This window comes from Pithys albifrons, chromosome 28 (assembly GCF_047495875.1).
Source record: "Pithys albifrons albifrons isolate INPA30051 chromosome 28, PitAlb_v1, whole genome shotgun sequence".
Taxonomy (NCBI): Eukaryota; Metazoa; Chordata; class Aves; order Passeriformes; family Thamnophilidae; genus Pithys; species Pithys albifrons.
The window spans coordinates 1416677-1442766 of NC_092485.1; the positions used below are offsets into that span (position 1 = coordinate 1416677).

The window sequence follows — 26090 nt, forward strand, 5'->3', positions numbered from 1 at the left end:
TTATTTGTTAACACAGAAAACCCCCAAACAAACCAAGAGCAATACGCATAAATACGCATTGTCTCATCCCAGGGTCCGACCCTGAGTGATCACCCTGTTCCTGGGCTGAGTTGTTTTGGCAGAATTCCTGCTGCAAATGCCATCCTTATTTAATAAAACACATCATGAGGCATTCGTAATTTTGTTAGCAAAGAGGACAGTGGGAAAGCAAAAACCAACAAAGCCAGGTGGGGGTTGGTCTCTTCTCCCAGGCACTCAGCAGTAGGACAAGGGGGCACGATGGGCTCAAGCTCTGCCAGGGGAAATTGAAGTTGGAGATCAGGTGGAAATTCTTTATAGAGAGAGTGCTCAGGCATTGGAATGGGCTGCCCAGAGAGGGGGTGGATTCCCCATCCCTGGAGGTTTTTCAACTGAGCTTGGCTGTGGCACTGAGTGCCATGATCTGGTAAAGGGACTGGAGTTGGACCAAGGGTTGGACTCAATGATCTGGGAGGTCTTTTCCAACCCAATTGATTCTATGATTCTATGCAAGTCATGAACTCCAGCAGGACCTCAATGAAGTCCCTCAAACCATCTCTCCTGCACTTTCTCCCAGATCCTACCTGGTCTCTTCCAGGGGAATTCTTGAGTCAATCGTGCCAAAAACACCCTGCCCAGGGTGAGTTTGCTGGCAGTAATTGCTGCCCCACCCCAGGGCTGGCCCAAACTCCAGCCCCTGCACGGTGGCACCATGCCCAGCCAGCCCAGGCTGCAGGAGGGAGAATGCACAGAAACTGGTCCCCAAGAGCCACTTACCCACCCCATCCTTCCCTTCTCACACTCCTGGAAAAACCACTGATGGCTGCAAACCAAAGCAGCTTCTCCCAACACAGTGATGAGTCCAGCAGGAAGGTGACACTGGCCCACCCACCTTTTGGACCTTACAAAGGCAGAGACACCCCTGATGTCTCAGTTCAGTGTCAGTTCTACTGCATCAGCCTCATTCTTCATGGTCTTGTTTAACCCCACCCTCTGACCTGTCCAAAGCCCCTCTGAGGCACAGGACAGGCAGCTCCAGCTGCCACCAGAGCAAACCAGCCTTCAGTGTGCTCTGTTCACCCCTGACACCCTGAAACACACCTGGATGCTTCCAGTGTTTGGCATTCACTTACCTCCAAGCATGGATGTCTGGCTTTGAGCCTTTGCTGCCAACACACAGGACAAAAAAAGCTGGTCCTGCCTCTTCCCAGAGCTGGGACCAGTCCCTCTGAGGACACTCCTGACCCCTCCTGCACAGCTGCCAGGACACACCACTGCAGCCAGCAGCTTCTCAGGGGGTTTCAGAGAGACTGCACTGTTTGATTTAACCTTTTCAGTGAAAGCTGAAAAAGAGACAAAGCCCCCAGAACAAAACTCCTGTGATGGGACAGTCAGGGCACCAAGTTTAATCAGATATTCTTAGAGAACAGAGAATCCACAGGGAAGAAAGACACTACAACACAACTGCATGGAAAGAGCTTGTACCTTATTAGACACATAAAAATCAGGTTTCAAACTCTGCTTCTCATAGAGTTAGTCAGGCACACAGAGGAACACTGAGAACTCGAGGACACCTCAGAGGAGCCTGCAGGGAATGGGGATCCCCCCCAGCTCTGCCCATTCTTGGGCACAACATGAGACCAGCAAGATACAGAATGACTCCAGCTTATGGAGGTTTTGATACAATGTCAAAGCAAATTATTCCACAAAGGAACAGCAAGTGCCTTTCTTAAGAAAGGAAACTCTACAATGGCTCAGCTTGTTGTTTTAAGCAGCAGATGTATCCAGCACAGGACTCCCTTTCTGTCCAGGTGATCCCTAACATCCTTCAGCAGCACATCCTAAGAAGAAACATGTCTTTAAAAAGTGACTTCAGGAAACAAGCTCAAGTTCCTTTTAAATCTGTTTATAAGAAGGATACCAATGTACATTTTAATAGGTTTATTTTCTCTTTCCCCAAAAGGGAACCAAAGGCAGAGAGGTGTTGTGAGATACATCACGCTGTTCTCATGGGGAAATCAATTTGCAAATGTTATTTTACCACTCTGTAAAAACACACAGAGGAGTGTGAAAGAAGCAGAGGAGTTCAGAGTGGCTGTCACGGAGCAAATATGTTAAATACAATCAGTTCTTTTCCCCCTAAAAACCGTGGCTCTTTGTGTTCCAGAAAACCAGTCTTTTGTAGCCACATGCCACAGGAACAGACATTTAAGTGGTGGCTTCCTCTGAGCACGTGCACACACAAGTGTTAGCACAGAGTGGGCAGCACTGTGAGCACAGAGCCCCATCGGCACCGGGAGGGGAGACACCCACTCGGGGGGCCTGTCTCAGCTTCCCCTCCAAACTCCCATGAACAGGCTCCATCCCATCCAGGCAGCTCTGACAAGAGTCTGTGGGTCTATAAAACAAGTCATGTTGTAGGATCAAGATTTTTACCCTGTGTTACATGAGAGGAACAACCTTCCCGTTTCTCAAGGGACGTCCAAGCAATCCGTGAGTGACTCAGTTCCTTTCTCTGCTCAGCTGTGCTGTGGGAAACTCAGTGAAGTGCCTCTTCACAGGCAGAGACAGTTTGCTTTCAAAAATATTAAGGACACCTTTTTTATCTTTTAAGAACATCCTGGAAAGTTACTGTGGAAAATGAAAGTGCTCCCATGGTGAGATCGATGTGCAATGTCCTTGCTGCTTTCTCAGGATTCCCTCCCTCAGCAGACTCGTGTTAGGATGAGGCTCAATACATCACAACGAGGCCATCATCCACCTGGAACAGGCAGGCAGACACTGGAAAATGTTTTATGTTCAATCATAAAACGTGGAATCAGCCAAAGAGAAGCTGTAGTTCAGGTATGATGGGTCTGGTCTCTGGGTCTATATCCCAATGGCCTGCAGCACTCGCTTCTCGTTGTCGTTGAGGTGGTCAGAGAACATGGCATAGCAGGGCTGCTGGGCAAACTGGCACAGGAATTCAGTGAGATAGGCCTGGAAGGGACAGAAACACCTGGTCAGCATCACCTCGCCCTGGAAATCCTGCTGCTTCCATGTGTTGTGGGATCCTGGCCTGGATCCAAACTAGCGTGGCCAGCAGGGCCAGGGCAGTGACCCTTCCCCTGGACTCTGCCTTGGGGAGGCCACACCTTGAGTGTTGTGTTCAGTTCTGGGCCCCTCAGTTGAGGCAAGAGATTGAGGGACTGGAGCGGGGCCAGAGAAGAGCAACGAGGCTGGAGAAGGGACTGGATGTGGCACTGAGTGTCCTCTGAAACACCTCCAGGGATGGAGAATCCACCAGGTCTTGATCCAACCCCACTGTGATCACCAGCCCAGGGCACTCAGTGCCAGAGTGATCCCAGTGGGGTTGGATCAAGGGTTGGATTTGATGATCTCAGAGGTCTCTTCCAACCCAACTGAGAAGAGCAACGAGGCTGGAGAAGGGACTGGAGCACAAGTGCTGTGGGGAGAGGCTGAGGGAGCTGGGGGTGTTTAGCCTGGAGAAGAGGAGGCTCAGAGGTGACCTCAGCACTGTCTGGAACTGCCTGAAGGGAAGTTGTGGCCAGGTGGGGGTTGGTCTCTTCTCCCAGGCACTCAGCCATAGGACAAGGGGGCACGATGGGCTCAAGCTCTGCCAGGGGAAATTGAAGTTGGAGATCAGGTAGAAATTCTTTGCAGAGAGAGTGCTCAGGGATTGGAATGGGCTGCCCAGAGAGGGGGTGGATTCCCCATCCCTGGAGGTTTTCCAACTGAGCTTGGCCGTGGCACTGAGTGCCATGATCTGGTAAAGGGACTGGAGTTGGCCCAAGGGTTGGACTTGATGATCTCGGAGGTCTTTTCCAACCCAATCCATTCTATGATTCTCTGATCTGCAAGTGCAGTATGAAATTCTGTCATGTTCACTCTCCAATCCACTCCTGACTTCTGCAAGAGGCTGTGAAGCTCATGGGTAGAAATGTCTTAATCTCTCTCTGCTCAAAGAGTTTTGTCCACTCAGATTTCCAACTTATAGATATTGATCATATGGAATAATAGCTCCAGAAATTCTTGGAATACTTGGCCCTTTCCAAAGAAATTTCAGTTAACTGCATCCCTTCAGGATAACAGTCAATAGTTGGTGTTTCCAGTGCTTACAGATTTGTCAAAAAATAACATTAAAAGAATAAAATTTATAAAGAATAATTAGAATCTGATAAAAACACTCATTCTAGAGCATCACCTGGAGATCTATTTGGTAAAGAGGGTCCTTTAATGCATCTGGATCATCCTCTTCATCATCTTCATAGTAATCCTCATCTGTCAGAAGCAAACCAGCAGGTTTTAACATCAAACAAAGCAAAACACCTCAGGAAGTTTTCTATTAGACACCTGAAACCCAAGGATCCAAAAGTAAATAGTTTCAGCACTGCTGAGGGAAAACCAAAAGGTATTCAGAATATTCACTCCTTGTCATGGGATAGAAACCACGAGACCCCAGAGCAAGGTCAGTGGGGGGCTCGAGGGACAGGCAGCTGAGCTGGGGACAGGCAGGACACCCACCAGGACAAGTGCTGTGGGGAGAGGCTGAGGGAGCTGGGGGTGTTTAGCCTGGAGGAGGCTCAGGGGAGACCTCATCACTCTCTACAACTCCCTGAAGGGAAGTTATGGCCAGGTGGGGGTTGGTCTCCTCTCCCAGGCAGTAGAACAAGAGGGCACGAGCTCAAACTCTGCCAGGGCAGGTTCAGGTTGGATATCAGAAAGAAATTCTTTGCAGAGAGAGTGCTCAGTCATTGGAATGGGCTGCCCAGAGAGGGGGTGGATTCTCCATCCCTGGAGGTTTTTAAGGTGAGACTGGATGTGGCACTCAGTGCCATGATCTGGTGACCAAAGTGGGGTTGGATCAAGGGTTGGACCTGATGATCTCAGAGGTTTCTTCCAACCCAACTGATTCTATGATTCTGTGACATCCACAGGCAGCTCTGGATGTTCCTGCACCACCATCTTCTGCCTTAATCCCATGCCAGGGGGACACTGCCAGCCCTGAGCTAAAGCAGAGCAGTGTCCCTCGCTGTGTTTCCCTGGAAGGTTCTCACAGGCAGACTGGACAGATGATGCCCCTGTGCTCTCTCTCCATGCAGCTGTTCCTCCTCAAGGGCACCCCACAAACAAGTTCACCCGCTCCAGGACACCATCCCAAGGTCAAACCTGCTCCTCTGAGCATCAATTTTCTCTTTAAAAGAGGAGCCTCACAGCAATGTGAAGCCTGTGCAGCCAGTGAGCTCCCAGGTGATGTTTTTTATAATGCCATGGTTTAATCACTGAGTTAATCAAAGCCATGGCCCTCTCCAGAAGGTCCTTATCACAATCCCAGAGCAGAATTCCTTCCCTGTGTCTGCAGCCTCTGGTTTGCTGCTGGCAAGGGAAGGAAACTTTGACAAGGGTGTCACCTACTCCATTTCTGCTTTAAGTAAGGACTTGAAAGCTGTTAACTCACCATACTTGTTTGTGGAAAGAATATCTGATAGGAATTGTCCTGCTAAGCCTTCATCTTCATCCTCATCCTCTTCCTGATCCTCCCACATATCATTTGAATCATCTGTTTGGAAAAAAACCCCAATATTCTAGAAATAATGGAAACCCAAGAGGTTCAGTCTGTGATCACTTTAAGGGGGACTGGAGCCTGTAGGCAGAAACATCCCTGCACATGTGGGTGGATGAAGGAAAACACCTGCAAACTTCCCTATCCTTTTGGAAGAATTCCAGAACTGGAGTCAAGGAAAGAGCAGCTGCAAGGAGGGATGTTTGAGGGAGAAAGGAAGGCAAACCAGATATACCATATGAAGAGATACTTTTATTGGCACATGGTCAGACCCCATCTTCCAAATTAGCCCAATGTAATTTTCATGTCTGAGGATACACAACACTGACTGCTCTTATTTTCCCATTTTATTTATTTTTACCTGGAAGAGATTGCCAGCACTTAAAATATGACACAGGGAAGGAAGGGCTGCTGTGCTGGAAGCTGCTAATGATAATCTGCACAAGACAAGGGAGCTGGAGAGGGACTTTGGACAAGGGCCTGGAGGGACAGGACAAGGGGAATGGCTTCAAACTGCCAGAGGGCAGGGTTAGATGGGATATTGGGAAGGAATTCTTCCCTGTGAGGGTGGGCAGGCCCTGGCACAGGTGCCCAGAGAAGCTGTGGCTGCCCCATCCCTGGGAGTGTCCAAGGCCAGGCTGGACAGAGCTTGGAGCAACCTGGGCTGGTGGGAGGTGTTCCTGTCCATGGCAGGGGTGGAATGAGATGGGCTTTAAGGACTCTTCCAACCCAAACCAGTCTGGGATTCTCTGATTCCATGATCTTAACCTTTGGATCACTACTCAAGCCTTTGTAATTACAGGTCCACGATTTACTATTGTGAATTTCTTAACTACAGAATGGTTATCAAGAGAAGACAAAGTAGATTTAAGACAAATAAAGATAAAAAGCAAACACAGTATTTTACCTTGGCTCCAATCTGCAGGTGTCTGTCTAGATGCATTTGCTTCCATTGCATTAGAGAGTTCATTTATTATTAATTTTAAGATTTTTACTAACAAAGGAATGTTTGTCCAGCGCTCAGGATCTGTAGGAAAAAGAAATATATATTCATGCTGCTTTTAATAAAATGTTGTAAAAAACACACCTTTTTTTTTTGTTGTTGGGGTGGACTTTTTCTTGTTTGGGAGGTTCAACTGACACAAACCCTCCAGACTTTCTTTCCATGTACCCTCAGAGTTACATTCCCAGTATTAATCTTGCATATTCTGAGTGCAGAAAAGGCAGGAAAAAACCTTCACAGCTGAATGAATGTTTGACTCTGCTCCTGCAGGCTGCTTAAGGGAGTCATCTGGAACTTGCTTTTAGGGAAGCACTTGCTTTCTTGAAGTACATTTATTTGTCCACCAGTGCTTTTATGTAAATGGGCAGTGCAACAACCCCAGGAATGGCTCTGCCCTTTCTGAGGCACTGAAAGCTCCATCTTTTCCTCACAGGTGTTCCTGCAGGGCTTAACATTCCACAGGGATAGCCAGACAGTGTCTTTGCCCTTAGTTACAAAAGTAAAGGTCCTATCAAATAAAGAAATTGGGAGCACCAGTTTTAGCTCTTACTGGTATTAGCATTAATATTTGTTCAACTCAAGTGCTGGCAGTTCCCACTCTTCTGTCTGACAGACACCAGAGTTTGGTGGTCTGGGATTTTTTAAGCCAAGAATAATTAGGCAGCAAGTGTTTTATGACACTTAGCTCTTACATTCCTAGGGCTTCCCCCTGTTTATCTCCTTAGTTGTCAGTTAGTCCCTCCCTGGCTCTCCAACACTCCAAATTCCAAGCCCATGGGGCTCGAGGAGCACCGACTGCCTCCATGGGCTCCCAGCTTGGATCTGCACAGCCACCACATCCCATCCCACAGCTGGTCACACACCAAGTGGCAGGAGCAAGGTCTGACTGACAGCTGAGGGCAGGAGCTCCCAGTGTCCTCCCTCTGCAGCTCAGTCCCCAGTAAAAACCACCCAGAGCTCTGCTCTGTCCCATTGAAAAGATGAATCTCTCAACAAAAATCTCCAGTCAAAGACTCTGGGCTTGGCCAACTAAAAATAAGACAAACCTTATCCAGAATACTGGCCAAGCTTTTCCTAAATTCATCTCTGACTTGTTGAATCCCTGTTGATACTTGTAAAGTGTCTCAATGAAAAAGACCCTCCTTTGTTTGGGTCTGCACTAAAAGCACTTTCCTCTCAGAGAAGCTACCAGGCTTCAGGGAATTATCAATTCTGTCTCATGATGCAAAGTAGCAGTGAATAGTTCTCCATCTCATAACCATCTCATCCAGATATATTAAATCAGATATCAGGAGTCTTCCAAATCAGTCTGTGGCAGAATTAAGGCAGATAACAGATATATTAAGTATATGATGTATGGATTAGCTCTAAAAACCAACATGCACCTTCTGCAGGGACCATCTCCCACAGCTCTGTGGTATCTGCCAGACCTATTCAAGGCCTTTCACAGCATTTACTTACAGAAAAAAACCCTGTTAAAAGCAGCAAAATGATTACTTACTTTTGGCCGCCTTGGATCGTGTCCGAATTCCCTCATCCATGTTAAATATTTCTTCTCCCTTCACCCTGATGTCCTGAAGTCTCTTGTCATCTGTGTTGATGCCATACTGCAGGAGCTTGCACAGTGCTACAGAGCTGGGGAGCAAGGAATAGGAAAATTACTGACCAGAATTTCCCTTTCAGAGTGTCCTGCTGACAGGGAACACATCTCAGCAGACATCCAGATGCCTTTTCTTCTCCACCTTTGCCAAGCACAAGCATTACAGAATTTTTCCATTTCTCCTGCTTTATGTGTGTGACCAAAACCAGCACTAGATCCCCAAATCTGTCTCTTGTCCTGCATGATTATTCCCTAACTTTCATTTTGAATCTGCTTTTTCTCATTATCTATTTCACAGGCTATTTGATTGCCTGTACCAGTAACACAGAACACACACACTAAGAAGTGAGTTAACAGCTGGTGAGATCCCTTAGAGTGGTCTGTGAGGCTTCATGTTTCCAGAAGAATTAAAGACAGAAGCTGTGGCAAAATTTAAATGAATTAAGAGCATTCCATGCTTTAAATTAATTAAGCATTCCATGCTTTGGAATACAGCACTCAGCCTCCATTGGAACACAAACGTGCTGCACAGCAAAAGGGAGAGAAAACTGATTTCTTTGTTGACTTAATCAACAAGAAATCACCAGGTTCTCTTACAAAACCCTCTACAATACCCCAGAACAATTCCACGTCTGGAAGTTGTTCTCATCCTGTTCACAGAAGCTCAATCCCAAAAACACTGCTGTGCTTGCAGGAGACAGCCCTTTCCCCCCTTCAGACCTGCCTGTTCCAGCACAGGAACACCAGGCAGCAAGAGGAGCAGTGGAGAGGAAGATCAGAGCTTGCTCCAGTTCCCACAGCTCTCCTGAGCTGAACTGACAGCGCAGGGACGAGCAATCCTGCCCCACGCTGGCACACAGAGATCCCAGTATGAACCAGCTCCCCTTCCCTACCCCCAGCACTGATGGAAACTCTGCCAGGGATGGATGCGTGGGGCCCACCTGACTTTGCCCTCGTACTGCCCATAGAACAGGTGCTGGCGGCTCATCCACTCGGCCATCACGAACTCCAGGGCAGGTTTGCCCGTGGGGCCAGGGAGGCTGCACAGGAATTCCAGCAGAGGCTCCAGTTGTGAGTGAACCAAGTGGGCAAACACCATGATCAGGGACTGCAGGAGGAGAAGGGCAGTGTTAGCAGTACATAATTTAATAGCTGGAAATGTTTTATCAAATATTTAAGGCAGTGGAGGCTGCGCTTACCAACCCCAGGAGGAAGGGAAATTACAACCAGCTGCTACAAACACAGAATAAACTACTACAGTCCAACAGCACTGTTCAATCTCCCCCAAAACACCCAGCAGGAATAAATCTACTCACACCCATGTCCAAACCAACAGCCATCCCTAAAGTGAAGATTAAAAAGCTATTAAAAAAATATCAGAGGCTGGTAGCTGTTGACTTCTGACCAGCAAAAATATCATATGGCAGCACTAACACTGACAATGCCAGAGGAAAAAAGACCCTGGCATTGGGTCTTTTATTATAAGTAGCTTCTTATATTATATTCTTATTTTATATAAAAGAAAAGACAATTAAAAAAGAATATGATATAATACATATATATACAAATGTGAGGATAAAACAAACTAACAACAATAGCTACCAAGTCAGCCAACCAAATAATAGAGATTCAAACCACCCAAACCCCCACAAAAACTCCCAAAAACTCTTCCAGAGAAAAATCCCAGCAAGAGAGGAGAAAAATCAACAAGAATCATAGAATGGATTGGGTTGGAAAAGACCTCTGAGATCATCAAGTCCAACCCTTGGGCCAACTTCAGTCCCTTTACCAGATTATGGCACTCAGTGCCACGTTCAGTAAAAGGTTCCCCTCCCCGGATAACAGAGCAGGGATGGTGGCAAGGCCTGATCTCAGGACAGGCAGGGCAGGGCGCCCTCATGGGACTAAGGCAAAAACCAAAAGAGACAGAATCTCCTCCTCTCTCTCTTTTTATGCTTCTTGATGATGTCAGATGATACGAAATACCCCTCTGGTTGCTTAAGTCAGGTGATGCTTGTCCCTTCTAATCTCTGTCACATCCTTTGGGCCTGCTGAATCGGGCTGAGCTAAGACTAAAGCCCAAACTCCCACAGTTGGGCAGTTGGCATTTTGGCAGCTCACCCTAACACAGGTGCCCACCCTGCTCACCTGCATCACGCTGAGCGTCTCCGCCTGCTGCATCTTGCTCAGGATGGCTCTCAGGATCTGGTCCAGGTTCTCCCCCAGCTCACTGCCCGCTTTGGAGATCAGGGTGGACACCAGCCTGCCCACGAAGGCGGCGGTGAACTCGGAGGTGCGCGGGTCCAGGAGCTGGCTCACCACCTGCATCACGTACCACAGCCCGTTGTGGCCCTGCTCGTCGTGCCACTGCGCGATCTGCTCCAGCGCCACCGACACGTACGCGCGCAGGCACTCGCCGCCGTTCTGCACGGGACAGGAGGCACGTTGGTGTGAGAAGTACAGGATTAATTTGTGTTGAGAATATCACAAGCATCCAGTGGGATGAAGTTCAACAAGGCCAAGGGCAGGTCCTGCCCTTTGGCCACCCCAAGCCCTGCAGCGCTCCAGGCTGGGCACAGAGTGGCTGGAGAGCAGCCAGGCAGAGGGACCTGCGGGAACTGAGGGACAGGAAGCTCAACAGGAGCCACCAGTGTGCCCAGGTGGCCAAGAAGGCCAATGGGATCCTGGCCTGGATCCAAACCAGCGTGGCCAGCAGGCCCAGGGCAGTGACCCTTCCCCTGGACTCTGCCTTGGGGAGGCCACACCTTGAGTGTTGTGTTCAGTTCTGGGCCCCTCAGTTGAGGCAAGAGATTGAGGGGCTGGAGCGGGGCCAGAGAAGAGCAACGAGGCTGGAGAAGGGAGTGGAGCACAAGTGCTGTGGGGAGAGGCTGAGGGAGCTGGGGGTGTTCAGCCTGGAGAAGAGGAGGCTCAGAAGTGACCTCAGCACTGTCTAGAACTCCCTGAAGGGAAGTTCTGGCCAGGTGGGGGTTGGTCTCTTCTCCCAGGCACTCAGCAATAGGACAAGGGGGCACGATGGGCTCAAGCTCTGCCAGGGGAAATTGAAGTTGGACATCAGGTAGAAATTCTTTGCAGAGAGAGTGCTCAGGGATTGGAATGGGCTGCCCAGAGAGGGGGTGGATTCCCCATCCCTGGAGGTTTTTCAACTGATCTTGGCCGTGGCACTGAGTGCCATGATCTGGTAAAGGGACTGGAGTTTGACCAAGGGTTGGACTTGATGATCTTGGAGGTCTTTTCCAACCCAATCCATTCTATGATTCTATGATTCTAAGCACAGTCTGGGCTCCTTCAAAGGCTGTGTCACCTCCCTTGGATGTCCATGGCCCTGCAACCCTCACCCTCCTCCCCACAGTGTTACCTGCATTGTAGCATTGTCATCTGTGTTGAGGCTGCACTGAGCCACTGCAGGGAATGCCTGGCAGATGAGGAGCTGGGACAGAGGGGGCTTTGTGTTCCTTACAACTGTGGTCAGTATGTCAATGGAAGTCTGAAAGGAAAGTACAAAAACCAAAGCACTGTCAGAGCAGCAGCAACAGTACAAGAAGTCAGCACTCCCCACCCCTTCTGCAAACATCAAAGGTGTGAAATGCAGGGATGTGGCCACTGCTGCAATCACAGCTTGAATTTACAGTCTATTTAAATCTGGAGTCCCTGCAGTTCTGCACCCAAACATCACTGGTGTGAGCTGTGGAAGTTCCCAAGGCAGTTCCAACATTAAAAGCAATGTCAGCACTTAAACGTGGCAAATAGATGCATGTTAATCACAACAGCCAGAGAACTGTTCTATCTGACTTGTTCCATTTTGGTTATATTGATTTAGATTTATTTTAATTACCCATAAGCAATAGTTACAGCCATACCAATTAATAGGCAGATTACTTGCACATCAATAAGGATATTTATGGGTTTAATTTCATACAATCATTCAACACAGTCAATGCTTAATCTTTTATTAGGGCATCTGTATAATTTATCTCCAATTTACACATGTAAATAAATCAGAAAAAGCCTTAGGAAGTGCAAGGAATAATCATGTAGCCTGCTGGAGAACATTCCACCAACAATGGGAGATTGTTCCTGCTGAAAGATGTCAATGTCAAAGCCAAATGTCTGGGGACACACTACAGAGACTGGAAGAAGGCAAGAGGAGCAGTTTGTAGTAAACTTTTAGAAGCATCTCCCCCCAGCTGCAGTTTGCCTTCTCTGCACAGAGACACCATTCCCAGTGACCAAAGCCATTGCTGCAAAGCATGTCCAAAGCACCTTTCTGCCCTTTGCAGAGCAGCCATCCCATTGCAGCACAGGGAACATCTCCAGCCCAGGCCATTCCCACCGAAGCACTTACTGCACAAAGCCCTGCAGGGATCTTGTCAGCAGGGGCCTGCATGATGCTGACAAGGGTTGGTATCAGCCTCATCTGCATTGGACCCTGGCAGGCTTCTATCTGAGCTAACTCCTTAAAAATATCCTGGGCAAGAGAAGCAACGACGGGATCTGGAGAGAGAAAGCACCATTTACCAAAATATACTCACACACACATCTCAGTTCCTGCTGCCACTACTTTAACTGGGCAAAACAAGCTTCCCCTTCACCACACAGGAATCAACGTTCATACAATTATCACTGATCAAGTCTTCAGCAGCAAGACACATCAGCCAAGCCAGCCATCCTTTGGGAATGTCATGGGATGCCTACCATTGCTGTACTTGAGGAAGATGGCGATGGTGAAGGGGCAGATCTTGTTCTCCATGCTGGCTGTGAATGTTGGGTCCACTGTGCACACGATGCACAGCGTCTCCATCACCAGGTTCAGCACCTCGGAGCTGAACTGAGTTGCCAAGTGGATCAGGCCATCCAGGATGCTGGGAAGGAAAGGCTGCAACACGTGGGTGCTCTCAGAGATCTTCAGCTGGTCACAGTAGCTAGAGGGGAATTTGTGATACAAAAATACACTTGTAATGTATTGAAGGAACTTATATATTTAATTCCAGATGATATACAAGGGGTTATTTCATCCTATCCATTCTTATCCCTTAAGTTCACTCCTCTACAACTTCTCCCCTTCACTGTTGCTTGATCTCCCTAAGAACATGGATGGAGAAAAGGAAAGAAATCCCAGACAGACACCCCCTGCTTACAGAGTGTTTGGTTACCATGTTCTACACAAGGGCTGGGGGATGATAAAGCAATTTCAGGAACAATGAAGTTACAGGTCTCTGCCTTTATTTGGTAACATTTCAGTGCAAGTGAGAGACAAGGGCTTTTCTTGGGGGGGAAATATAGTGGGGAACAGTCGAGATTTTGCAGATTTTTATGATTGGTTGTTCTTTGATTTTACATTAATGTTCATTTTTCACTTTATAACTGGTACAGCAGAGCTTCCTTCTGACAAAAATGGGGTAAGAAAATCAAACCCCAAACAGTTCTTATTGCTGTGATTGGTTCCATAGGCCTGTGTGGGTTGGTCACCTTTGTGACTGAACAGGAGCAATGTGAGTTTCATCCCTGTGCTTTCCATCACAATCCATTACTGTCACCAACCTGGAACTCCATTAGAATTACTCTATTTTGAACTTCCTGCCTTACACTTTTTAAGCTGCCACCTCTTTCACTCAAAGCAAAACCTTCCACAGAAATGTCATTAATATTTGAACAAACGGGTTTCATCAGTGTTTGTTGCCCCTGGGGCTGTGGAATCCTCAGGGTTTACTCACCCCCAGATGGCCCTGACTGCAGAGATCCTGACAGAGGGAGGCTGGGTTTCATGTAACCCACTGACAGTGGCTTGCAGGAACTGCTGGATGAGCTCTGGAGACATGGCCACGGTGAACCTGCTGGCAGCCCACAGGGCTCGGCCCAGCAGGAAAGGAGACACTGAAGCAAAACAAAAAAACCCCCAGTGGTTTTAGAATAAGCTTTATGAGCTGAAAATTACAGCTGTTCCCATCCATGATTTAAAATCCTGTCATCCCAGTAGGAAAACACTGAGATGTGACACACATGACAAGCACGCAGGAGGCACAGAAAGAATGTTTGTGCATCAGCAGAATCCAGTTTAGTTTTCATAATTATTTCAAAGAATAATTTCTCATTTGTTTATTAAAAAAACTCCTCCCTTCAACTAGTTACACTTGAATTTGTTCATCAGTGAACAAAAGCAAACGAAGAGAACAGAGGCTTTTCCAGTAATTCTCATTAATCCAGCTCAATATTCTGTCCCCAAGTGCAGCAAACAGCAGCAGCTTAGGGAGAGGAACCAGAGCAACAGAGCACATACCCAGGGCTCTTTCACAATCACTTTCCTAGTTTGGAGCCACCACCTTGCACTTACAGAAGAGAATGTTCAGCAGCACCACAGAAGCACTGGACACTCATTATCTGCTCACCTGCCCACTCTCACCAAGGTGTGATGTGTTTTTATCACACTCAATCCTGCTGCCTTTGCAGGTTAAGAGTCTCCTCACCTATCAAACAGACGACACTCCCTGTTCCTCAGTATCTCTACTGCCATTATTTATGCTCCTTCAAGTACCGATTTTAAGATGAGGACATAAAACACTCTGTGGAAGATGCACAACAAGAGCAGAGCTTTCTTTTCTGAGTCAGTTATCATGATTTCTTTGTCTGCACCATTGCTGACCATCAGATGGATATCCTGGGAGAGCCATCGACACCCTGACTGCAGGAGCCCTTCCTGGAGCACAATAGCTCATTTACAACCCAATGACACAGATGTAAATGTATGTAAATATATGTAAATTACCGAGGCTGGTTTTTTACATGCCTTGCACACTATGCACTTTGCACACTGTTTCTTCAATCAAAATTAACACAAGGAAGAAAACCTCCTTTGTAATGGGCTAAATAAATGTTTCTTTGATGAAAGCACCCAGCAATTAGTTTTTCCTGCACTGACACAACTCAGTGTGGACTCATCAATGATGCTCACATTGCCTTAAACTTCTAAAATTTTAATTTGCAAGGACTTTTGAGGTCTGACTTCCAACAATTCTTTTAACTTCCTTGCACACTGATGTAAGATAACACAGAGAGCAGAGGCCTGCTGAGTTCCCAACAAGAGGATCCCATTTAGCCAGGAGCATTATTTGAATTCATGTGCTACAACCAGGGTCAGCCTCAGCATAAGAAAAATGGGATGACATGGTGCTGCAGGAATTCTGAAGGCAGTTAAACACTGCTGGTGCCTTTCCCAGGAACACACACAAGACAACAGAACTGTTATTTTCCACCAAGCTCCCCAAGCCCTGCAAGCATCCAGCCAGCAATGAGTTCCAACTGGAAGCACAGCCCCACAGAGAAAGGACTTCCCTAGAACTGGAAGCACATGTGAAGTGAGATCACATTTAGATTTATTTTTCTCACATGAACAAGGTGCACAACTGCACTTCCCAACCCCACATGCACAGAGCAACCTGACAGATCCTCAGAGAGTCCCAGGGCCTGGCACTCAGCAGCTGCTCCCAGGGATGCAGAGCCCCACACACCTGAAAGGTTGAGGTCTGCCAGGACCACGTTTGTCAGGAAGCCATGCATGTCAAAGTGTATCCTCCCGTTCTTCACACTGTCTGTGATTATGGACTTGACTGAGCCCAGGGCCAGCATGCAGGCCTCGTGGATTTTCCACCTGCAAAACAGTTCACAGGCCTTTAGGCTTTTCCTCCACCATCACATCAAGAAATAAACACATTCTGAAGTGAAACTGTGAGTAATTTTTTGATATGAGCTACCACAATTATTTTCCTGATCCCCAAAGAGAATTTAAAAAAAACCTCAAACAAAACCTCTTCTCCCAGGCACTCAGCAATAGGACAAGGGGGCACGATGGGCTCAAGCTCTGCCAGGGGAAATTGAAGTTGGAGAGCAGAAAAAAATTCTTTTCAGAGAGAGTGCTCAGGCATTGGAATGGGCTGCCCAGAGAGGGAGTGGATTCCCCATCCCTGGAGGTTTTTAACCTGAGCTTGGCTGTGGCACTGAGTGCCATGATCTGGTAAAGGGACTGGAGCTGGATCAAGGGTTGGACTTGATGATCTCGGAGGTCTTTTCCAACCCAATCCATTCTGTGATTCTGTGGATGTGGCACTGAGTGAGAATCCACCATGTCTTGATCCAACCCCACTGTGATCACCAGCCCAGGGCACTCAGTGCCCTGGGCTGGTGATCACAGTGGGGTTGGATCAAGGGTTGGACTTGATGATCTCAGAGGTCTCTTCCAACCCAACTGATTCCATGATTCTATGAATGCTGCTGCAGAAGGGCCCCCACCCTCATGCCCCAGCCCCTCACCAGTGCTCAGCCCCGCTGTTCTTGGCCTGCTCAGCCTCCTGCAGGTGCCTGGTAGCTGCTGCAGCCAGGGCAGTTGCACTCTCGTTCTGGAAATCAGCAGCCACAGCCTGCGCAGAAGGAAAAGGCAACACTCATTTGCATGGACTGGCAAAAGCTGCCCAGGTTTGTTATCTGTGATTACCACCCCAGTTATACCCCTACCAGCAGCAGATCCTGTGCAGCAATCCTCACTGTGTAGGAAAACGTGTCATCATCCTCATCCTCCACAAACTGCTGGGGATTTGCAGTCCAAACCTTTATCTGAAGGACACAAGAAGGACAGGGCAGCTGAGAATTCAGGGCACCACAGGGGAAAGGCAGCCTTGCTGCTCTCAGAAACCTGCTTTGCAAAACTACTTGCAGAATTTTTCTCTGCCATAAGTCTTCATCCTCAACTGATTTTTCTTCCATTCCATTGGAGAAACCTTTGAAAAGAAGAAATTCTCTTTGTTCTGAGCTCACCTTGCTCTTCTGCCACTCATTTGAGATCAGAGTTTGACAGAACTCATGACTGACCTGGAATCAATGCTACACAGCCTTATTTATGGATGAGGGCTGGGAGAAGCAGATGAATCTTTTAACAGAGTGCCTGTTTTTATGCATGTCTACCTAAACTAAAAGATGATGGCTGTCAGGCTGGAGAGGTCAGGAGCCAGCAGAATTTCAGTACAAATTATTTCACCCTACTCAGAGAAACCAATTTATCCCTTTCATTTTCACATCACTGTAATACTTCATGAAGGAATGAAGGATGAAAGCCTGAGAGAGCTGAGGTTGTTCAGCTGCAGAAGGTTCCAGGGAGACTTTTCTGTTGCCTCAAAGATGAAACCTTTTTACCAGAGCTCCAGGACAAAGGCAACAGTTTAAAACCAACAGATGGTAGGTTTAGATTGGACATACAGAACAAATTCATTACTAAGGGGGTGCTGAGACACTGGATATGTTGCCCAGAGAAATTGTGAATGTCCTGTCATTGCAAATGGCCAAGGGCAAGTAGGACAGAGCTTGGAGCAACCTGGTCTAGTGGGAGGTGCCCCAGTCCATGGCAGGGGGGTGGAATCAGATGGTCTTTAAGGAACCTTCTGACCCAAATCTGTGATTTACTGTTGACCTTGGAAACTTGAGATGTTGGAATCTTTAGCTTTTGGAACCTTTAGATGTTACTGCCCCTCTCTGCCACAGCCAAGTGACAGAACAGACTCAGATTACAGCAGTTTCCACCCACTGAAACTCTTCCCAGGGCACTTGCTGGTTTAAACCTCTCATTTTCTTGGCTTCCTACACAACACCAACATGCTCACCTGCTCCTCTGTGATCTGCATGTAGAGGAGGATGTAATAGATCAGCTCTGGCAAGGCCTTCTTCACTGTGCTCTTAAATTTGTTGTTTTCCAACAAGGCATGAACAAATTCAAATATGCTGAAGACCAGATTTTCAAAGCCCAAAACTTCACCTGAACAAAGGGGGGGGAAAAAAAGAACATGACTGAATATGTCAACCTACAGAGAGGTACAAATGGATGTCAAAATAACTACACACTGTTACCTTGTCTGACCAGATGTTTGTTTGTTCTCCTGGACTGGAAAGTGCAGCAGCAGCACCAGGAGGATTTCTGACCTCATCACTTACTGATCTCTTCCCACCACACAGCCCTCATTAAAAATCATCAAGCTCAACCTAAAACTTGTTTGGTTTTCTTTTGTCCCATTACTTTTACCTCAAAATTGTTGCAGAACTTGCCCCTTGAGCCAGTAGAAAACTTTAGTTGTGCAGTTTCCTTCATCACAATCACAGTAACTTGCAAAGAAGTGATGGACACTGTTCCACCACCATAAATGCACCTTTAAGCACCATCTCCCACAGGGTTTCAGATTTAGGAAACCACATTCCTCTTCAAAAGAGAAGGTAGAAGTGCAGTGCAAGCTCTTACCATCAGAATCCACAGGGTCCTCTACCTCTTCAGTGTAATTTACTTCTGTTCTCACATAAGTGGATGGAGTTAAGTAAATGCAAGTTTCTAAAGAACTGCATCTATTCTGGAATTAATCTGTTCTTATCTTAAAATTACTGATAACCAGGGAAGGTTTCTTCCTTATAAACCCTTTCACTTTATGCAGAGTCCTGTGTTTCCCAGAGCAGACAAGCCCCAGGGAGCCCCTGGCTTTGTGCATTGCCCAAGTTCAAAGCCCACTCACACATCACATCATTTGATTAACTTAGACCAAACCCACCAAGGTAACCCAAAACTTCATTCATGTTGGAACTTTGCAAGAACGGAAGCCCTCAGACTCTCTTTCCAGGGAACATGAGCCAGTTCAACACTTCCCTGCTGCCCAAGGGTGAGGGGCCACTCTGTGGTCCCACAACCCACCTTGGGCTGGCTCTGCTCCCTGCCAGGCCTCTCTCTCCACAGGCCTCCAGCCCTGGGAAATGGCAGAAAACTAACCTGGGAGACAGAAGGAGGAGGTTTCTTTGGAGATGGTGAGCTGAAGGTCCAACAAATGTCAGAGCAAACACAAGGGGAGGAAGAACAAGACTCTCCCCTTTTGCAAAACAAAAAAACCCCAAACTCTTCTGCCAGCTCAGGTGCCAGGAGTTAGGACAGGAGAGGGAAAAACACACCATCAAAAAGACAACAAACAGGTTCTTGTACTTTCATAGATTCAAAGAATGGTTTGTGTTGGAAGGGACCTTAAAGACCACCTAGTTCCAACACCCTTTTAATCTAAACTTAATGGGGCCTCCTGAAGTAACAGGAATATCCTGTTCTGCCTGGCAGGGCAGACACTCCATGCATTGTGTTCCTCAACAGTGTTCAGGTCATTACTGAGTATGGGACTGAGTTTGTCCTGTTCCTGTGCAGTTAAACCCTTCACTCCAAGGATATAAAGCAGCACTTTCTGTGAGGGTGTTCCACACGATGGGCAGGATCTGCTGCATGGAGGAAATCATGTGCTTTGGGTAGTTCTTCACAAGTGCTGTCACTGCCTGGAACCAAAAAGAACATCAGTCAGAAGCTGGAAAAACCATCAATACTCAAATCACAGGCTGCTGTTTCATTAGCTGAGATAATCCAAAGTCTTCCTGTCACCAAGGTCTCCTCCCCTCACTCCTGACCACACAGTCCCTTCTCCTGCAGACACTGATCAACACCCTCTGTGTTTCCTCTTTTGCAGGGAAGCAAAAGGATAACACAAGATGTGCCACTTGCAGTGAAGACAATGCCATAATCCAATCCAAAGCACGTTGTTGTCTGGAAACAGAGCACTCTCCTGTCAGATGTTGTATTTCCACCCCTGGCCTCTCGTTCTGCCAATTCCCACTGATTGTCTGAGCTCAAGGAGCTGCCTCACACATCTCCTCCTCCTCTGCCAATCCCCAAACGTTGCTCCATCACCTCCTAAATCCTCCCAGAAACCCCTTCTCTCTTCAGAGCACAGACAGAGGCTCCTCAAGCAGATGTTTAATGGCCAGGCCAGGCACTGACCAACCACATCTGAGTCACCCACAGACACCCCAAAACCACCACTGGGAGAGCACATGACAGCCCCTGAACCCCACTTTGCTTCCTATTTGTGTCTTTAAAAAGAGAAGGAATCCCCAAATCTTTGGATAAAAAGTTTAAAATACCCACCAGAGAGCAAGTTAAAATGAACTGTCAGAGTGCAGCAGGGGCAGGGGATACTTTGCTCCTAAACTTGGGAGATTTGCCCCAAGACACAGCTACCTCCTCATCTTCCATCCCAGAACAAAGAGGATCTGTTACTTATTTTTTCTAATTATTTGTTTCAAGACCAGAAAATATAAGCATAACTTCTCTAACACAAAGGTGCTGAACAGCTTCCAAGCACAAGTGAAGAGGCACAACAGCAAGATGCTTTAGACTGTTGGTTAATTGGTGTTCCTGATAAATTACTGCACACTAAGTACATAATATTTGTATTCCATTGTTGTGAAATTTGCCTTAAATCTGTCACCTGTCATGTTTAATCCCTCTGTTCCTCTCAAAATAATCAATAGTGGCATGTTCAACACTGGAATTAGGATTCAAGAATTGCACAGTTGCAGTTTATTCATCCTCAGAGACACCAATTTAATTCATGCTGAACTCTCAAACAACACAACAATAAATTACACCAAGGGCATTTCTTTCTAGTCCTCAGAGTTGATGATAATTTTGTTGTGGCCAAACCTCCCATCTCCTCCAAGGATTAAAGGCTCTGATTTCCCTGCTTCAAACTGCCTGTAAACTTGTAGCTATACTGGAAAGGACTGGGGACATGGTAACCATCAGGGGTTGTGATCCAACCTACTCACTCTACTCTCCCAACCAGGATAACTGTTCCAGAGGATCAGGCTGGTGTGCACATGGCAGACAAGGATTCCTTAAAGCTTTCAACACTGTCCTGCAGAACATTCTGACACAGACAGCACAATAGTTTAGGACAGAGCTGCCTCTGATTTCCATCAAGAACTCCACAAACCTTGGAGTGTAAAGCTCTCAAGAGACAGGGAAGGAAAAAACCAAGTGTTCCTGTCATTTGCTGCATAGCACTTCATTAGGGAAAAAAGATGGGATTGAGTTCTCATCTTGTTGAAAATGTGCTATAAAAAAATTCTCAATTCCCTCCTCCATTGCATCAGCTTTTCAAGGGGTTCCTGTAATGATCTCATCTGTAGAGCTGGCTCAACTAATCCCCTGAAGTTTCTTACTTCTGCATTACAATTACCATAAAATCCACTTCTCTGGAAGTGAAGGCAATTCAGGGTCTTTCAGCCTTTTCCCTTAGAAAACTGTTATCATCAGCTTAGAAACCCAGAGCGACCAAACCATGAACTGCCTTAAGTCAAGAGCCAGAATACTCATCCCTTCACAAAGAGCCTCCTACACACCACTTGCCAGGAGCAAATCTCCCAAATTTCCTGCTGAAATCCACACTGATTCTCTGCTGCCATCGATGCCACAGCAGAGTATTCAGACCCACATCCTCTTGTGCTGCACCTCCCCTGCAGAGGGTAAAGGCAGAGAGGCCCTCGCAGAGTTAAGGAACAGAACTGTGACATTTTGACTTAAGAGTTGGACTTGGATGATCCTGGTGGGTTCCTCCCAACTCAGAATAGTCTGTGAGTCTGTGATTTGAACCTGCAACTTATGCTTTTGGCTCTTCTTTGCTCTGCCATGTTGCAGGGAGCACACCCTACAACTCCAGTGCTATCCCAGCTGTTGAAGGGCTCTTCATGCCTGCACTGCCCCTCATCCCCAGGCACACAGAGCTCTCCAATTCAAGTTTATTTCTCCAGCAAACCAGGAGAATACAAAGACTTTCTCTTTCTCAGAGACTACAGAGCAGGTTCTAGAAAGGCACCTGCACACACAATATGCTTTTAAAACTTCACTGCAGAATTCTGCAGCACCTTTGGAAAAGATTGATATTCAACTCCCAAAGATTGATATTCAACTCCCAAAGATTGATATTCAACTCCCAAAGATTGATATTCAACTCCCAAGTTTGGTGTCCAAGACACATCCACAACACCTTAGATGAGGGAATGAAAGGACAGATGGTCCTGTGGATTGCATCCCTATGGATCATTTTATGGACAGATTCCCATGGATCTCAGCATAGATACCTTTGGTACAGGCAGAACAATTTATTTCAGTGGTGCTGGGAGCCAAATAACCTCACTGCTCACACCATGAGCAGCAGCAGTAGGTGTGCCATGCTCTGAGTTTTTGTTTTTCAGCACATCTGACTCTGTGTTGATACTCAATTCTTTCTTCACAGAATTAGTTCCAAGTGACTCACCTTTAAGACTTCCATCTTAAACCCACTGTCTGATGTTGGTCCATCAGGCATCTGCAGGGCCTGAACAAAGGCTTCTGTGAACTGCTGCACCACAGGGAAAATCAGGACTTTGGCTGCACCCTGGTTACAAAGAGAGGGTTACAAAGAGAGCAAGCACAGGTGAATACCAGATACAGGTACAGAACCCCCACATCTGACACACAGAGCAACAGAAATTGCACTTTTCTGGTACGAAATGCAAAAGAGGGACTCATGGCAACTGCAGAATTGTGCAAAATAACATCAAAAAGTTGTTTCACACACCACTTGGGCTCTCTCCTCATGCTGGGAACTAAGCTCAGCTGAATCCCACCCCTCCAAAACCCCACAGCACAAAACACACACCTAAATCTAACTAAACATTCTGAGTCCAAAGAAAGATCCAGATAATCCAGTCCTGAGAGTGCCAGGGGCAGTGCTCATCTTCCTAAGGAGGCATTTCCCTTGATGAGCTGAATCCTGCCCTGCACCACTCAGACCCTCCGGGGTATAAACCAATCTGGGGTGACTCCATCACACACATACAATTACTCTGAGCCCTGGGCTGGCATTTACCACCACCCTCCCCCACCACAAACAAGCTCCTGGCAAGCTGAGGATCAACAGCTGGCCTGAAGATTAACAGCATGATTCTTCCTAGGAAAATGCAACAAGTATTTTTCCAGATGTCAAAGCATTCCATAAGTAGTTCCTGGCAGAGCAAGTAAAACTGGACCAAAATAATTTTGCTGAGATTATTCTCCATAACTCCATAGCCAGGAGAGCAAAGTGCTTAAATGAACTAGGAAATACCATTTATAAAAAGATTCCCTTTTTTTCTTTTAAAGTCAAATTTCAACAGAAAAAGTTCTGTATCCAATAGAAAGGACACTTTCAGTCCTCCTGCAGAATAAGACAGTTGGGAACCACTACAATTTTTTGGATACTGGTACCAGCTGCACAATGGACCAGCTCAGTGCAGATGTGGTGTAATTGTCAGAACTTCCCAAAAGTCTGCACTGGATTGCTCCCTGTGCAAGCAGGGAGGAACAGCAGACAGAGCCACTCAGCAATGACCAGCCACTAGACTGAGAGTCACTCTTCCCCCAGAAAAGTTAGAAAGTAGCATTTATTGTCTGGGTGTGCTGGAAAACCCACTCCAAAGGCCACATGAAAGGCAGGTGTGCTCAGTCAGAGCCTCTATAAAGCTGCTTCACTGCAGAGTGTTTGTCTCAACAGCTGTTCTTCCAGCCCTGGACTGGGTTTGGCTTCCTCCATCCCTTCAGGAACAGGAGGCCAGTGTGCCTCCTGAAGCAACAGGATCAAAGCCTGGCCCAAGGGCCAGGAAACTGCCCAGGTGGCCAAATTCTGGCAGGTTATGGGGGCCACAAGTCACCTGGAGATTGGAAGCTAAGCCAGGGATTTCCAAACTGGAAGCTAAGCCAGGGATTTCCAAACTAAGGGATGATACAGTATCTCCTCCCCATGCTGAGTCCCCTCTGAGCTGTTACAACCGTGCCTGCTGATAAGTCACAAATTACAGTTAATTATGGAAGCCAAGCCCCAGTATCAAGGCCTGCATGCAAAGCAGGGAACCAGCCACTTTGCATGTATTAAATTACAGCCTCTTCCCCAGAATTCCAGCTGACAAAGTACATCATTTTCCAACCTTTCATTTCCATATTAACAATTCCTTAGAACCTCCCCTTGGTCTGATGTCAAAGTATCTTGTATGCCAAGTTAAACTCTTGCCTTTTCCAGCTCCTCCATGTTACAGATCATGTGGGCACAGGTGGTAAAAATCTCCACTGCACGAGACCTTGTGCGAATCCCATACACCTGGAGGGAAATTTAAATCAAACATCATGATTCTTTTGACACAGGACATTTCCTTTCATTCTATTTATGTTTTTGCTTTAGCTTCATTCTCATATTTCATCACTGGCTTCTACATTTGTGCTGAAGCATTAGGTGCCATCAACCATCACATCATCAAGGAAATTCTTCATGTCTAACTCACACAACAGCACAGCTTAAGCATGGAATCTGAGGTTTCTCTGCTCCAAAAAACATTCCCACTAATTCCCTCCAGTACCAACCTCTGCCATTGTGAAAATTTTGTACATCTCTGGAAGGATGACTGGAGCAACGAGTGGCATCTGGATGTCTGTCACTTCCCGGGTAAATTCTTAAATAATGGAAAAAGGAAAGGAAGTTCTTGTAAGAAATCCAATTTGTAGGCAACAGCAACAACAGAATCACTGGGAAAGACTAAATGTGTTGGAAATATGTTGATTTGTACCTGACTGGATCAGGGCCATCTGACCTGCCCAAGACAACCCTAAGACAGTCACAGATTATTCTGAGCTGGAAGGGAACAACAACGACCTCCAAGCAAAGCAGAGAAGCATCCCACTAAAACTGCAAGTCTCTGGAAAACAGGGTGTTACAACCAAATTCTGAACTACAACCTGCAGCACAGAACCTCCTTCCTCAGCTCTCAGGGCACAATTCCACAGAGAGCAACGGGCACCAGGCCCAGGAGAAGAGAAGCAAATTCCAGTGTCTTGAATTTGGAGTGAAATGTGACAGAACATGGCACAAGGAAAGCCTAAAACCCCTTCCTATACCCCCTGGAGAAGAGGAGGCTCAGAGGTGACCTCAGCACTGTCTGGGACTCCCTGAAGGGAAGTTCTGGCCAGGTGGGGGTTGGTCTCTTCTCCCAGGCACTCAGCAATAGGACAAGGGGGCACGATGGGCTCAAGCTCTGCCAGGGGAAATTGAAGTTGGAGAGCAGAAAAAACTTCTTTGCAGAGAGAGTGCTCAGGGATTGGAATGGGCTGCCCAGAGAGGGGGTGGATTCCCCATCCCTGGAGGTTTTTCAACTGAGCTTGGCCGTGGCACTGAGTGCCATGATCTGGTAAAGGGACTGGAGTTGGACCAAGGGTTGGACTTGATGATCTGGGAGGTCTTTTCCAACCCAATCCATTCTATGATTATGTGGATCTGGCACTGAGTGGGAATCCACCATGTCTTGATCCAACCCCACTGTGATCATCAGTCCAGGGCTGGTGATTACAGAGGGGTTGGACCAAGGGTTGGACTTGGTGATCTCAGAGGTCTTTTCCAACCCAACTGATTCTATGATTCTATGATTCTTTGCCCAGCCCTGGCACCCTCATACCTGTGAGGACTCTCATGGCTCCGTGCACTGCGTTCACATCCCCACTGACCAGCATCTCCATGAGGAGGTTGAAGAGCTCTGGCCAGGCCTCGGGCCAGTCCCAGTGGGCGATGGCGGACACGGCGTAGGCGACGCTGGACCGCACCTTGCTGATGGATTCCCTCAGCCCGTTGGGGAGCAGCTCCCTAATGGCAACTTTGGCCTGTAGAGGACAAAAGGATTCAGGAAAACAGATCCACAGTCATAAAACAATTCAGTGACAACAAAAAAAGTTATACCTGTGACTGTATCCTGATATCAATTAGACAAAAAAATCCTTTCCAGAGAGAGTGCTCAGGCACTGGAATGGGCTGCCCAGAGAGGGGGTGGATTCCCCATCCCTGGAGGTTTTTCAGCTGGGATTGGCTGTGACACTGAGTGCCATGATGTGGTAAAGGGACTGGAGTTGGACCAAGGGTTGGACTTGATCTCAGAGGTCTTTTCCAACCCAATCCATTCTATGATTCTGTGATTCTGTGGATGTGGCACTGAGTGAG

At 47.1% G+C, this 26090-nt stretch overlaps 1 protein-coding gene across 1 annotated transcript in view; it reads right to left on the bottom strand.

The window, feature by feature from the left end:
- Positions 1-1409: 1409 nt before the first annotated feature.
- IPO9 (importin 9) overlaps positions 1410-26090 on the bottom strand; it is a 36271-nt gene continuing 11590 nt past the window's right edge. The window contains exons 4-24 of the mRNA XM_071578767.1: positions 25555-25756; positions 24470-24558; positions 24123-24209; positions 22353-22472; positions 19433-19533; positions 18476-18534; positions 17847-17998; positions 16708-16806; positions 16507-16613; positions 15708-15847; positions 13917-14076; positions 12898-13124; positions 12548-12696; positions 11561-11689; positions 10333-10608; positions 9126-9292; positions 8086-8219; positions 6489-6608; positions 5477-5578; positions 4223-4299; positions 1410-2997 (exon numbers count right to left, since the gene is read on the bottom strand). Coding sequence (XP_071434868.1) covers positions 2887-2997; positions 4223-4299; positions 5477-5578; positions 6489-6608; positions 8086-8219; positions 9126-9292; positions 10333-10608; positions 11561-11689; positions 12548-12696; positions 12898-13124; positions 13917-14076; positions 15708-15847; positions 16507-16613; positions 16708-16806; positions 17847-17998; positions 18476-18534; positions 19433-19533; positions 22353-22472; positions 24123-24209; positions 24470-24558; positions 25555-25756 — 2808 coding nt within the window. The 3' untranslated portion in view covers positions 1410-2886. The remainder of the gene's footprint in view (positions 2998-4222; positions 4300-5476; positions 5579-6488; positions 6609-8085; positions 8220-9125; positions 9293-10332; positions 10609-11560; positions 11690-12547; positions 12697-12897; positions 13125-13916; positions 14077-15707; positions 15848-16506; positions 16614-16707; positions 16807-17846; positions 17999-18475; positions 18535-19432; positions 19534-22352; positions 22473-24122; positions 24210-24469; positions 24559-25554; positions 25757-26090) is intronic.